The sequence below is a fragment of the Arthrobotrys flagrans genome (genome assembly GCF_004000055.1).
Source record: "Arthrobotrys flagrans strain CBS H-5679 chromosome Unknown unitig_0, whole genome shotgun sequence".
In the NCBI taxonomy this organism is placed as follows: Eukaryota; Fungi; Ascomycota; class Orbiliomycetes; order Orbiliales; family Orbiliaceae; genus Arthrobotrys; species Arthrobotrys flagrans.
This window is the reverse complement of record NW_027137550.1, coordinates 858,726-873,341: the sequence shown is the minus strand read 5'-3', so window position 1 is coordinate 873,341 and position 14,616 is coordinate 858,726. Positions and strand designations below refer to the sequence as shown.

Sequence of the window (14,616 nt, the reverse complement as noted above, 5' to 3'; positions counted from 1 at the left end):
TGCATGGGATCAATAATGGGATGATTATAACTTTGCCGAATCCTCAAGCTTGGCAAACAATATTTGCTAACCCGTAGTCATCTTTCTGGTCAAAACCTCTCTCCTGCTGTTTTATTATCAATTAACAGCCTGGAGACTATTGCGATGGGCTACTATCATCACGCTTGTTGTCGTTACATGCAATTCACTTACCCTTCTTTTTGGATATACATTTAGGTGTATCCCAGTTTTAGGGTGGAGAGGGCTAAATTTTCTTGACGCATATTGCCTTGCCAAGGTCCGGAAGCTGGAACTAGGGACTTCAATTGACAACATTGTCACCGATGTTGTCATTTTAATCCCTCTCCCGATGATCTTTAAGATCATACACACCCAACGGAAAGAGTTCTTGGAGTTCTTACATTTGGTATTGGTGCTTTAGCTTGTATTTGCTGCGCCATAGTATGAGACCAAGTGTTATGCATAACGCTTGGTTTAGTTGGGAAACCAATGGATAGCAGCATTGTTGCGACATGGACGCAGGCAGAGTTGTATATGGCGATAATCTGCAGTTCGGTTCCTGCTATTAGGGCGCTGATTATTAAGAAGGCACCGACAATTCTTGGCTTTACGAAAAATAATGTGGACTCTATTGAGAAGTCACAGGAAAAGTCGGGCGCGAGGAAGAATGGATAGGCCTCCGTGGACGTTCAAAGAGTTGGCCCGTGTCTCCAGCTTGATCATGAAGATATCTAAATATCATGTTCTTATTAGCGCCTTCTGCCAGTTTTTTTTTTTTTTTTTTTTTTTTTCATATGATGAACCATCTTTCTTGTCATTATGATAATATAATTTTAGTTGGGAAGGTGACATCTATGGGGCTCTAGGCTTCTTTTTTCACATCTACATATATCCTGTATTTTTTTCAGGGTTTTCTTTTTAAAATGATGATTATGAATTTCATACCTGCTAATTAGTTTAAAGGATCCATTTTTTGCATCATCATGATTCCATCGGCTATTTTACTTAACGCTCTATCCATAAACTAGTCCCCTACGTACCCAGGAGCTGGAGAATCCAGTTTTGCATTGGAAGCATTATGCTAGCATCCAAATTCCAACATAACAGCGTGTTGAATTCTGAAAAAGGTCTTCTTTTAAAAATATTTGGTATATGGTATTCGTAATAGTTCGTCGCCCATAGAGCGTTGATATAATGCTATTTACAAAGGAAAATTTGGGATGCATAGACAAGGCAATAAGCCCAAGAGTACTTCACCCGCTTGGCGGACTCGGAACCCAAAGTTTTTATTTACAGGGTGCAGGGTTTAGTGCATACCCGAAGATATACTTCCTGAGTATTCTTAATTTAAGACCAGAGAGCAGGTCCGGGGATTGGGTAGGCACCAGTGTTGGTGTACATATCATAGGTGATTCCTGGTGTGCTGCCAGTGTAAGCACCTGGGAAGGAAACAAGGCTGGAGCTTGGTGGGGATCGGTTGCCGGATCCAGTGACGGTGACTTGGAAGCAGCTTGGGTAGACCTGAGCACCAGGGTAGGAGTAGGCTATGAAACAGTCAGTTTGAGCCCTGGTCTAGTTGATCTATTTTTTGAAGAGAACATACCAGCGTGGAGAGCGATAAGCTCGTGGCGGATGATGTAGTTACCGGGAGCAAGACCGGTTGGGATCTTGAAGCTGAATGGAGCAGCAGGGTTGGTCTCCAAAGGAGTCTAATATGGCGTTAGTGTTAGGTCATTCTTATTGTGAATTTCAATAGGGAAACAAGCAGAAGTTCACTTACAGTGGCCCATACGCCATTAACCTTTCCGGCCTCTTGGATCTTAAACCAAACCTTGCTGTAACAAATCTTAGTGACGATTTTCAAAGGGAAGTTTGGTAGAAACCTACCTAGTTCCTGGGCTGTAGTTTGTGCAGCTTCCGGGGCACTTGGCCATATAAGTGATAATTGGCTAAGTATTGCGTTAGTCCATATTATTCAACGAATCGGCATGTCTTGTCTAAAGGAGTGAGCTTACTCCCTTGTGGCTGTCTGGCCACTGAGTCCATTGCACAGTAACAGTGCCTCCTGGAGCCACATTGGCAGAGAGGGCTGCTGGGGCAGTGGCGAATCCACCATCTGTGTATCCATTGCACTGAACATCAATCAAAGAAAGATCAATGACTGGGCCATTTCCTGGAATCTTGCGGAAGATTCGCGAAGGAGTTGGGCTAAGGTAAGGGTCAACATTTGGGTTCCAGCCCGGGTATGTGACACCGCCAATGATGGCTTCGGAGACATAGCCGTGGGCAGAGACGAGAGGTGCGAGGGCGCTCGCAGCGGCGAGGATGACGGTGCTCTTCATATTGTTAGATATCGAGACCTGCTATCAGAAATCTATTCTGCCTCGGGGTTGTATGGTTAAGGAAGTATATATTTCTGATATTAAATATGATGAGATGATAAGAAAGTTTGTCAAAGGGATCCCAAGGCCCTATTTATACACCTTGGGTCTCAGTTCGAACCATATAGTTTCGAAAAGTTCGGCTGGGGAGCCTAAAAGAAGATTGCGAACTCTGGTCCTTTCCCAATTGCCATAATCCTACCGTACCTCATGGCCTCGAAACCTGGTTTATTCGAAAACTATTCTTTGGGTGCGTACCGGCCTACTCCAATCGCCGAGATCTATTAAGCTCCTTGACGGGGCTAGTTTAGCCGTGGAATGGAATATAGATAGCCGTTTCGTCCCATGGTTGTAATAAAACTTTATATACTACGCGCGGCTCTTGTGCCCTATAAGCCGGTACATCTGATGAATTATTATTAAATATTGCAGCATCTTAGCATCCTCGGTTGGCTCGACGTAGGCGAATACCCATACAGCGGGTAGGGTACGCATCCAAGTTTTGGGTCGCGTTGCGTTGGAGGTTGGCATGCGGTGTGCAAAGACCACCAAGCCAAGCGGACGGTGCCAGTCCGTCCGGCGAGGGTCAGGCGACGCCATGACCATCCAGACTATGGGAAAGGCATCCGCCGTACTTCCCTCCTGAAACGTGCTAACATGGTGCTTCTTGTTAACCTGTTACCTCCCTGCGGATCCGGATTCCGACCTATATTGGCCAGACTATCCATCTTCACTGTCGGATTGAAAGTTCGATATCCGAAAGACATGGTGTTTTGTTCCAACTGATCGTCACTCAGCCGGGTCTTCGCCGTAAGCTTGGGATTCATTAGGGATGTGCAAATTATGGTGTAATGCATCACATACTTGCAGATTGATTAAAAGATTTTCATTGTAATGTAACAATAGCTCGACACGGAGAAGTATCCAAATTTGTGGTTGAGGGTTTTCCATCCAATCTTTGCAACGCGCGAGACATTTGGCTAAGCGGATAAAGTCCCGAAAATATCCTCCACCGAAGAATTCCGTTCTGGACTGAATTTAGTGCAGTATTTCTTGTAATTTTCATCCTTACGGTCTTAACCTCTGCAAATAGGTATTATAACCAAATATTGTCAACAAATAGGAACTCGCGTGCCGAGTCGCCAATTAATATCTTTACCATTCTTCTGCATTTATATGTATCTTTTGATGCAACATTACTAAGAAATCTTGGAGATCAGTCTTCAATATTTCCATATGTTTATACTTGAAATATTGCCTATAACCGAGGTAAGTATGATATAATTAAAACCTACGCCACGCATACGTAAAGACGGGAATACATTTTCTAGATTGACAGTACGATATGGTAATCATCTTGGACATGACTCGCACACACGCCGTTCCGCCGAGGATACAATAGCAATAAGACACACAAAAGATGCATCAAAGTGGAGAACTCGAATGCGGGGTTCGATGGCACTTTACAAAAATAATATATCCCACTACGTATGTCTCTTAAGTTACCCCCAAACCAAGCTCATATGATCATCAGGCTTCGGACGGCCCCAATTCTTATCCATAAATAATATTTATTATTCAGTGGCAAATGGTATTCGAGTGCCCTATCACGCGACGATTTAGATACCATGGTACTAGGTGCCACGTTATTAATATATTTCAAGGACTATCGATAAAACATTTGAGTTTATGGTAGGTACATACGTACCCGTAATATAACATACGGGCACGACAAATCAGGATTCGTACGGATGGGGTCCTACCGAACGCCATGAAATTCCGGAAACTCGTCTTTCCCAGTGTGACTTACCTCCAGCAGAACTATGGCAGCTTGGGTATATAGGACCTAACATATCTCCCTGGTCTTGTCTGATATCTATAACGGATATAACATACGTGTATACCCAGTACCCATAACTTGTGGTTGTATGTCCTACGTGCTCACCAAGATTATATTCTTTTACACCGATGAATTATAAAGCGATAGTATACATTGGATGAGATATCTTGAAGAATTCTCCAATCCTTAGATTCGTGATCAGTCTGTAAATTTCCAAAGTGTCGCACGAGAGCGTTGTTATAACTAAATTTATAAATCAATTAACAATTCGCCACGCTACGTAGCTTGCAGTTACGAAATATTTCTACAATAAATCGAAGATTATATTGGCTTGTACCAACGGGAAATCGGGACGAAAGATTTGCTAAGCGCTTTGGATTTTTATGTCTCCAAGACCACATTTTGACCGTGGGCTCCTATCACCGACGTTGCTTCGCAACACAGGTTTCGATACGGTTTTAAGACCCAACACAAAATTGCGTTGTCGTTGTTATGCCTGTCGGCTGCAGCCAATGAGGGCAGCGGGATTAGAATTAGCCTGGTTAGTCTCAACTGCCTGTTTCCGTTGACCTCATTTAGATGTTCCACGACTTCGGAGAAGCCTCAGCTATCGAACGCCGACGTCAATTGCTCCGGAAGGACCGACTAATACCCGTTGGGCGACTCCCGATAGCGACAATATCCGCCGTCGTCTTGATTATGATTGTTGCGACGCATTGAAACATCCGCCGAAATCCCTTCAGTCCCCACCTCGAGGAATACCATAACCCACCACCTCGTCGCCGCGGTCCCCCTCGTCTATCAATTCCTGTCCCCCGACTCCCTAGCCTCAGAGCTCTATCTACATACGTAATGGCATCCCCATTGATCCCGTTAAGGTCGGCTTTGGTCCGACGGAGTGCCGTCTCTGTACTCTACACACCGGCGCGAACATTCTCCACCACCCCACGACGTCTGCTCGCCACTCCTCAGGAAGACCAGCAGTCGAAGGGAGTCACACATCCACCAGCAGGCCACGGTACAAAGACTTTCAGACTACCACGACAGCACGGATGGGGTGAAACCGAGTCTGCGTTAGATAGGGCTGGACGATACTTCTTAATGTTGGAGACATTCAGAGGGATGTACGTTGTGCTGGAGCAGTTTTTCAGGCCGCCGTAAGTGCACAATCTCTTGGTTTCTACCATATTCCCCATTTATATAGGTTTTTGATACTAACTGGTGGTATTTGCGAACAGGTATACCATTTTTTACCCATATGAGAAGGTAGAGATGCCACAAAGCCGTGTAACACGGCGACAGGGACGAACCTTTTATTAACATGAATCCTGTAGGGTCCAATCTCGCCCCGTTTCCGTGGAGAGCATGCCCTTAGAAGATATCCATCCGGAGAAGAAAGGTGCATTGCTTGCAAGCTGTGCGAAGCGGTATGATGAATCCTACCTGTGACCAGAAGAAGAATTCTTAGGATTCGACTAACGAGGCCAATAGATCTGCCCGGCTCAAGCTATTACAATTGAAGCCGAAGAGCGTGAGGACGGCAGCCGTAGGACTACAAGATATGATATTGACATGACCAAGTGCATGTTAGTACCCTTCAACCCCAAATTTTCGATGATAAATTTGATACTGACGATATTTAATTTGATAGTTACTGCGGTTTTTGCCAAGAGAGTTGTCCAGTCGATGCTATCGTTGAATGTAAGTCACACCAATTCTGCCAACCCGAGACACCAATTGAACCAATCTAACATCATCCTTAAAGCCCCCAATGCCGAATACGCCACAGAAACTCGTGAGGAGTTACTCTACAACAAGGAGAAGCTACTATCCAATGGTGATAAGTGGGAACCCGAACTGGCGGCCGCTATCAGGGCAGATGCACCCTACAGATAGTTAGGCTTCATCAGCCCCACCCCTTTTGATATGGCTAGATATCTGCCGTTTATGAGCGTGTTTTGTCTTTTGTGTACACATTAAAACAAGATGAGGGGACGATGTATATACTCGCGGAAGCCTTTGTTCCATATTTCAGAAACATTGATTGAAGCTACGCACCCGGGATGTAGCAAACGAAACGATGGTAGTATTTCTGGTGGGATGGATCAGGCACCAAACTAGATCTACATGCGGTAGTTATTTGCAGGCTGCGTAATAGACTGGCAAGCGCTGCGTAATAAGTCTGGCCAACAGTTCGGGGGCTCTAAAACCTCATTTCGTCATAACCTTTACCGGAGCGCCCCAATACCAGTACTTTGTAAAACTTTCTAGCTGGTATAATGCACCCATTAATTAACATAATGCACGCCACATATACAGTACCGCAAACTGCATGCCAAGAATTATGATAGCTAACTTAAACATCCCATATCTAGCATAGTATCCCAAGTTAACTTCAAAACATCGAGTTATTCTAATTGATAAATCTAATCGAATTATATCCTTCCGGCATTTTAGTTCCGACTAATATTTTCGCCGCATCATGGTATCGCCAGCCCACATTGTGAACCGAAAACAGTAGTGCCGTTTCAGAGCTGTCGCAAGGTCGTGACGCAACCCCGCCAGGCTACGGAGAACATCTCAAGTTCTCATAATGTTCGTAAAACACTGAAATAGGACGATTATCTTTGCCAAATGGCGCAACCAAAAAGTCTTTTTAAACAATCGTATACACTCGAATCGACGGGCCCAATGTATGACTACGTATGTCTAACAAAAGGAAATGTTCTTCGTGGTCCGGATCATTGTTTTTTGAATCCAATGGGCGCGTATGGTCAACTCTTCGAATATGAAGTTCAGTCGGAGTTGTTGCAAGGTTGGTTGGTTTTGGAACGTTAATGTCCTGCCCAATATCCTGACCTGGCGGATTCGCGAATAAAACTTCATAGCTTCTCGACTGTTGATTTTCGATCCGTAATACTTGTTGGATAACAATGCAATGAACAATTGGCGTACATACATTTGATAGATGAAGATTCAAGTCGCCACGAGTTGCAAAACGACTAATGGGTCAAATCCGGGCACTTGTTCCTGGTCGACAGCTGCATGAACTGAAAAAAAAGATGCAGCATGCGCATGCGATGTTCCACCCTGCGGCCGCAAGCCAGCCTCACACACGCAACAGATCTAGACAGCCACCAAAATTCGACACTCACGTTGACCCAATCCCAATATGAATCGGGGTTTTTCAACAACTAAATTTATAGCTTGTTCCCCCCATATTTTATATTTTTTAATCTTATTTGGAGCTTCTATTGGTTTTCATCGTACTCGTTGCACTCGGTCCGTTTGTTGACTTTGGCTGGCCTACTACGCTGGTCGCCCTTCGCATCATTTTCTTCTATTTTCTTACTTTTCTCTTTTCGTGTACATACACATTGCGGGACTGATATCGCCGCGCGATTGAAGCTCTTAATTCTAGATCTATTCATCCTTTTTTTCTTTTTTTTTTTTTTTTTTATATGACTATACTTCCTTCATGATAACACGGGCCGGCTTCCACCTTCATTTCAAATATCTAGTTTTGTGAAGTTACCATAGACCACTAATCCCGAAACTTCACATACTGATATCAATCTACAACCTACTCCTCCTACCGTAACAATGAAGACACTCATTCTACTATATACAACATTAATTATCACAACTTTACAATACACCGTCCTTACCGCTCCTACATCCACAAAACACAAACGATGGCGCCACCCCGACGCCAAACGTCCCATACTCACACATTCCACAAATGATGCAGACGACGACCCATACCACGACTACATCGCCATCCTCTCCGATGACGAAACCCGACCATGGGCAGAAATCTTCGACGAAATGGGATTCAGCACCAAGCGGAGCAAGAAGATGACACATTCGCTAGGAGTCGGTCTAAGCGGGAAACCGAGTTATAATATGACAAGTTACGATGCCAATGGAATTAAGACTTTTGGAAAGAATTTAAGGGCTTTCACGATTCATATGAGGGAGTCTGAAGCGGAAGGGATGGATGGGAATCCTTCGATTGTTAGTTTGGAGAAGACGCAGATGAGGGAGTGGGCTTTCGTGCGGGGGAGTAAGAAAGTTCTGCCTTCGTTGCCAGTTTCGGAGCAGGGGGTTAGAAGATTTGATCTGAGGAGGAGACAGGATGATATGACGTGGATCCAACAGGGTAATGCGCCATGGAATCTACAGAGGTTGTCCTGTGAGCATAAAATCGATGCGAAGGGAAGGCTACCGACGGATCTAAAGTATAATTATAGATTTGGCGAGGCGGCAGGAAACGGCGTGGATGTCTACGTGGTGGATTCCGGTATCAACGTCGATCATGTGGAGCTCCAGGGGCGGGCGCGCATGATGTTTAGTTACTTCGGAAAACTTAATGACGATGTCGGGCACGGGTGAGTCTTAAATCCTTCGGTCCTCTTTAAGCATCCAATCGATTGATACTAATCCGTAACAGAACCCACTGCGCCGGGACAATCGCTGCCCTCCACTACGGTGTTGCTAAAAATGTTAACATCTGGGGTATCAAAGTCGGAGATTCTAGTGGCGTGAACGGCGAAGCGATAGTAGCCGGTATCGACGCCGCAATTACACGTCACAATCAGCGGAAAACGCAACCTGATTTCATGGGCTCAGTTATCAGCATGTCTATCGGTACCGCGCCACCCCAACAATCGGACTTTATGATTCTTCAAAAGGCTATTCAGGCGGGAATGCATGTTTCGGTAGCAGCTATGAATTCTGCTACTGATGCATGTAACTTCTCGCCGGGTGCCTTTTCACAACAAATCCCTATCATAAACGTTGGTGCGGCGGATATCGATGATACCCGGGCGCCGTTTTCGAATTTTGGAAAGTGTGTGGATATTTACGCTCCTGGCGTTTCCATCGTTAGTACATTTAATAATGATGCTACCGGTATTGCAAGTTTGGATGGGACGTCTATGGCTTGTCCCGCAGTTACGGGCATTATTGCGGATGAACTTGTCAGGAACCCGAAGTTGAGATTGGATCCGGCCGCCATGAAAAAGCATATTCTGGGGAAAGCATTGAAAGGTGTTATGAAGGCAGACAATGTTATAACGGGAACGGAGTTAATGGCTAATAATGGATTCCCAGGAGATCCTTAGGTGATATCCAAGTAACTAATTGTGTTTTTGGTGAATGTTTGAACGGCTTTCGGCGTACACGCTTGGCTGGCCATTTTTTTGTAACGGGATGGGAGCATTTAGATATGAGTTGATAGAAAGATACCCTTTGCTGAATGGCGTTTAATGCTTTGGTACTAGATTTTGTGTTTTATGTCTATCTATGATATTCAGAAAGGTTTCTTCCATGACCTTCATTCTCAACTGTTGTTTTGGGCACCATGTTTGAAGGTAAATGTGTTATTGCTGTTGTAGTTTTGACGCCGCATTGTCGTTCATGATACCGGACTTGGTCAGTGCACCATCCCAGGCTCATTATCATTTATGACCGATGGATTTAAATTTTAGAAATTTTGAATAACTCAAAATCATGTTTTCTATCATTAATCACCTAAATACTCTGCTAGAAGCATTGAATATGAAGCATCGAATCTCGAAGCCGGTCTGACGGAACATTCGACTGCCGCATCAATATCAAGCGTCTCGAATGCGGCACCACCCAACACAAAAATTTTGCGCTCGCAAGACGTCCCATCCCAATATCGCCTTGAAAGGCTTCAACATCCCACCAACCAGTCTGCGGCCGACAATGGCCTGAACTTCTCGATCTCAACCTCCACAGAAAGAAGACCACTCAGGGCCAGGCGGCCCCCTAAAACCAAACCATGAGCGCCATTCCAAATACCATCCTCCGCGTCTCCTCGTCAGCGGTCCAAGCCGCTGCACGATCAACCACAAAACCCTTCACCCGAGTTGGTGTCGTCGTATCTGCCGGAAAGATGCCAAAGATGATTAAAGTCCGCGTGCCATCGCCGGTTTGGAACTCGAAATTACGGAAGGTAAGCTCTCAGGGACCTCTAGGTTGCTTCCAATGGGCCTGCATGCTAATCCGTTGATGTGGGCTATATAGTACTTCCACCATACGAAAGACCACCTCACACACGACGAAAACTCTGCTTGCGAGGCCGGTGATATCGTCCGTATCCAGCCCTTTGTAAAACACAGTAAACACAAGAAGCACGTTGTCTACGAGATCATTTCGCCGTTTGGAACTTCAGAGCGGAAGCCGGTTGAGACTCCTGAGGAGCGAGATGCGAGAATACAGGCCGAGAAGGATAAGAAGCTAGAAAAGAAAGCCACAAGAAGGGCGAACAGAGAGGCAAAATGGGAGGCTAGGGCGGATAGGAAGCAGCATCGGCTGGATAAGGAGGCTGAGAATGCTGTGAAGACTGAGCTGTAACCGGAGTAGTGCGGGGGCTGGCTGGCGAACAGGGTTCTGGATATCTTGCATCCGTCCCGAATCTCGCTCTGTACATATATTCCATGCATGTTATATTAGAAGTTATGAAGCACATCTAGAGTTTGCTGATACGAGCGTATTTTCTATGTGTGTATCCCACATCATTTAAGGATGGAATCCTTTTTCAAGCCACCATCCATCCATGCAAACCTTCGAAAACATTTCATAAAAACCTGGAAATCCCAGGTGGTGCTGTAACTCACTCGCTAATAACACAGTTCAGAAATAGAAGAAAGAACGGACTCCCGCCAAAAAGCATACAAAGTGGAGAGAAAGAAGAATCGATCGTAAATAGGAATCATGATCAACCTATCCGTCCTCTAGCTCATCCCATATAGAGAATCATCATTTGTACGGATTCTACGCAGCTCTCTCTCCAAAATTCTTCGCCCAATCTTCGTACTGCTTAAGCCCTCCTTTACTGACGCTGGGCCTGATGCTCTTCAAGCTCGACTTGAAGTCTTCCAGCATGATCGGCCGGATATCCTCCATTTTCATATGCAGGAGAGATTCCCCAAGGCTTCGCAATGGACCCATCGCGGCGTCCTTTGCTAGGGCCGTAATATCGGATCCAGAAAAGTCTATTGGTTTGACATTAGCACATGCTATGGTGCCTAAGAGCCATGATAATCTTACCTTCAGTCAGATCCTCCAGCTGCCGCATTTCAATCTCGTTAAGTGTATGCTTCTGCTGTCCTAGCAAATTTCTCAACTGCTGGACCCTGACTGGCCCTTCGGGGAGCGGGATATATTGTCTTCTCACGAATCTCCGGCGTGCAGCTTCATCAATCTCCCACGGCAAGTTTGTGGCAGCAAGAACAAGGACCCTGGAGGCATCGCCGGAATCCGTACCCTTCGATTCTTTCCCAGCTGCGGCACGCTGCAAAGCACTCCACTGAATCAAAAATTCCGTCTTTATCCGTCTTGTAGCCTCGTGATCATTGCCACCGCTTCGGCTTGATAAAAGAGAATCAATTTCGTCAACAAATATAATGGATGGAGCGAGTGCTTTTGCAAGTTGGAAAAGTGCGCGAACGAGTTTTTCGGATTCACCAAGCTGTATAGGCGGTTAGTGCTAGTACCTGTTGCCGGGTCGCATGGAGTAGAAACTCACGTATTTGCTCGTTAACGAAGATGCTGATATCGAGAAGAAGGTGGATTTGGATTCTGTTGCAACCGCTCGGGCAAGCATGGTCTTCCCTGTTCCCGGAGGCCCAAACAAAAGCATACCCCGTGCAGGCTCTCTCAGGCCACGAAACAAATCAGGCCTAAGGAAGGGGTATACGACAGCCTCCTTTAATGCAAGTTTAGCCACCTCTAACCCTGCAATGTCGTCCCAACGAACCTCATCGCCGTGTATTACGATCTCATTCAGGATTTGTTTCGCTGCACCCTGATCGACTCCCTTGTCTAAGCTCTTCAATGCCGCCTTGACACGCTTCTCCCATGCATCATCTTCCGATATTTCCGGGGTGGCTTCTGTGGTATTTGAGGAATCAACGAGCTCGTAAACCGGTTCTTTCTCGGTGGTCTTACCCGCCTTTTTCGGTTTTTGATCGTCACTCGACTCGCGAGCAGCCCCATATTTAACGGTTCTGGAAGGCTTGTCGCTAGCGGGGGATGGCTTTCTAGGCGTTTCAGTTTTCGGAGTTGTCGTCGGATTCGCTGGCCATTTGAAATCATGTGATGTTCTTCGCGTTGAAAGTGGCGCAGAACCCTTCGTATGTTCCAATTGTTCCTGCGTCTTAGAGGGTAGTCTGCTAGCTGGTGTTGGAACCTTTGGGACTTGGATAGAGGGCTTCTTCGGTGGCGGGGGCGGTGGGGCGATTTTTTCCGGACGAGGGGGTGACTGTGGCGGCAACTCGGGTGGTTCGTGTTCAAAAGACCCTCTTCGTTTGCTTGAGGGTGTAGAGATTTTGAGGTTAGAGATATCCGGATATGCAGAGTATGGCGAGTAGGCAGGAGCTTGACCGTATGCCTCAGGAGGTGGTGGGGGTGGCGGGGGAGGTGGAGGCGGCGCATACGAATACGTTTCATGCGGAGGAGCCATATAATGCGACGGGTCCGGGAAGTATTCATTTCGAGTATATTGATGGGTTGCATGAGGTGGTAGAGGAGGTGGAGGGGGTAGAGGCTGGCTCAATACTGGGCCAGATCTTGAAGTTGGTAGGCCGCCAATGTTTGAAGCCGACAAGCTAGTGTGAGGATGATGCATCGAAGAGTAAACGGGCGACTGGGATTGGCCATCCGAGTGTGTGCGAGTAAGATCGATAGTAGAAGCCTCTGCAGAATGTCGAGAACCGATCGTAGCGGTTGATCTATCCGGGAGTGAACGACCCATACTATCGTGCTGCTTTCCACCACCCCATGCCCTGGTGGCAGCTTTGGCAGCAGCAGCCACGGATTCCTGCCCAGTAGGTTTGGGATTGTGGCGTCGCTGTCCGACTTTGCTGCTAGACCCCCCACTAGAGTTTCGTAGGGTCGCAAGCAAGCCCTTCTTTTCGGGACTAGAAGATCGCGTCCGGGAATTCGACAATGTAGCAGCATTGGGGGGTAAGCTACCTAAGTTGTAAGTGGACGATGTATTGATGCTGGATCCCGATGGCCGTCTGTCGTGAGGTGGTCTTAGGCTAGCACCATCGTCTTCCTCGCCCACGAAGAAGTATGGAGATGCATTCCGACTTCCAGATGCTGCTCCAAAAGCTGACGTGGACGGCGAAGCGAGATTCGATGATTCCGTACCCCCATTGTAATGCCGTAGAAGAGTTTGCTGTTCTTCCTCCTCTCTCCTACTAAGCTTCAGCACTTCTATCGTATCGATTCGGTCCAAGCATTGTAACTTCAGATCCCCTAAGCTCTCGATCAGAGCCTTCTCAGTTAGAGAAAGGCTACCGGACGATTTCCTAGCAGCAGCGGTCCTTTCATACGACTGGATCAGCTGAAGTCCCTCTTTCCAAGATCGGAGGGCTTCATCTTCGTTTCCTTTCGATTCGAAGTAAATAGCTGTCGAGCAGATGAGGTACGTTTGGTCGTATGTCTTCTGAAGAACGGCAGTGCTACTTTTCGGTCTCATGGTTTTATCAGCACTATGTGGAGGGAGGTTTCATGTCCATGAACAGGAAGAGAATACTCCAGAGGTATACGGAGGATTCAAAGCACTTAAAATGGGTGGCTAGAGGACGGGTAGCAGTTGGTTCGTCGAGCGAGTTAAGGTCGGTCTGAAGTTGGAGGATGTTAAAGATGTCGGTGCTGGGTACGGAAGTGTTGTTTTGGGGTGGTTGGACTTGCCCTTTGCTGGTTTCAGTCACCTTAGCAAGGTCAAGGCAAGACAAGGACAAGGCAAGACTCGACCGAACGGAATGCCGACAACGCTGATAGCTGGATATCCCGGCAAAACGATTCAACTACTTTCAACAATGAATGCTCTTCATTCTAATTCTAACCACTATCTCTCTTGTTTTCACAGAAACCTAACTTACAGGGGTGTATTATGGCGGGGCAAGGTTGCTGATGTCATTAGTAGGCACACTGCATGCGTCGCCTGGCGCCTCCCTGGGCCGGAATCGCGTGCGCAGCAGGCCTATTATTAGACCAACCCCAAACCCGCGCTAGTAAACATTTTCACCTGGCACCCTCACCTGCCTGGCCGTTGGTTGCACATCTCGATTCCATTAATATTCGAACCGGCGAATTGAGGTGGTTGAGGATATCAACACATTTTTCGTTCAAAATACCACACAAAAGTTGGTCTCGTTGCCAGAAACAAAAAGCAAACTTAACATCGAAACGAAGTATCAATCTTCATGATAAACACCAATTGGATATATCTCGGAGCTGAAGTATGCAGGTAAGAAAGAAAGAAAACTTTGTTAACTATTATTATGAAAATAAGTTTTAACTTCATCGCGCCCGTTATTATCCCTACTTCAACTATTCCCTAAAGCCCTGCGA

General features: G+C 46.2%; 5 protein-coding genes across 5 annotated transcripts; 3 read left to right on the top strand and 2 right to left on the bottom strand.

Moving 5' to 3' along the window:
• Positions 1 to 1,347: 1,347 nt before the first annotated feature.
• Positions 1,348 to 2,342, bottom strand: DFL_003372 (uncharacterized protein; the record flags this gene model as incomplete). The annotated part of the gene is made up of 5 exons (XM_067632302.1): positions 1,348 to 1,544; positions 1,604 to 1,709; positions 1,781 to 1,835; positions 1,888 to 1,949; positions 2,016 to 2,342. 5 exons carry the CDS (start codon positions 2,340 to 2,342, stop codon positions 1,348 to 1,350), a joined length of 747 nt encoding a protein of 248 aa, XP_067490584.1.
• Positions 2,343 to 5,073: 2,731 nt separating this feature from the next.
• On the top strand, positions 5,074 to 6,117 carry DFL_003371 (uncharacterized protein; the record flags this gene model as incomplete). The annotated part of the gene is made up of 6 exons (XM_067632301.1): positions 5,074 to 5,378; positions 5,460 to 5,487; positions 5,556 to 5,648; positions 5,713 to 5,807; positions 5,873 to 5,922; positions 5,987 to 6,117. The coding sequence occupies 6 exons, from the start codon at positions 5,074 to 5,076 to the stop codon at positions 6,115 to 6,117; spliced, it is 702 nt and encodes a 233-aa protein (XP_067490583.1).
• Positions 6,118 to 7,824: 1,707 nt separating this feature from the next.
• On the top strand, positions 7,825 to 9,347 carry DFL_003370 (uncharacterized protein; the record flags this gene model as incomplete). Its single annotated transcript, XM_067632300.1, has 2 exons — positions 7,825 to 8,612; positions 8,675 to 9,347. 2 exons carry the CDS (start codon positions 7,825 to 7,827, stop codon positions 9,345 to 9,347), a joined length of 1,461 nt encoding a protein of 486 aa, XP_067490582.1.
• Positions 9,348 to 10,030: 683 nt separating this feature from the next.
• DFL_003369 (mitochondrial 37S ribosomal protein uS17m) lies at positions 10,031 to 10,605 on the top strand (the record flags this gene model as incomplete). Its single annotated transcript, XM_067632298.1, has 2 exons — positions 10,031 to 10,204; positions 10,276 to 10,605. 2 exons carry the CDS (start codon positions 10,031 to 10,033, stop codon positions 10,603 to 10,605), a joined length of 504 nt encoding a protein of 167 aa, XP_067490581.1.
• A 420-nt stretch (positions 10,606 to 11,025) lies between these two features.
• DFL_003368 (uncharacterized protein) lies at positions 11,026 to 13,738 on the bottom strand (the record flags this gene model as incomplete). Its single annotated transcript, XM_067632297.1, has 3 exons — positions 11,026 to 11,246; positions 11,302 to 11,722; positions 11,780 to 13,738. 3 exons carry the CDS (start codon positions 13,736 to 13,738, stop codon positions 11,026 to 11,028), a joined length of 2,601 nt encoding a protein of 866 aa, XP_067490580.1.
• Positions 13,739 to 14,616: the final 878 nt, after the last annotated feature.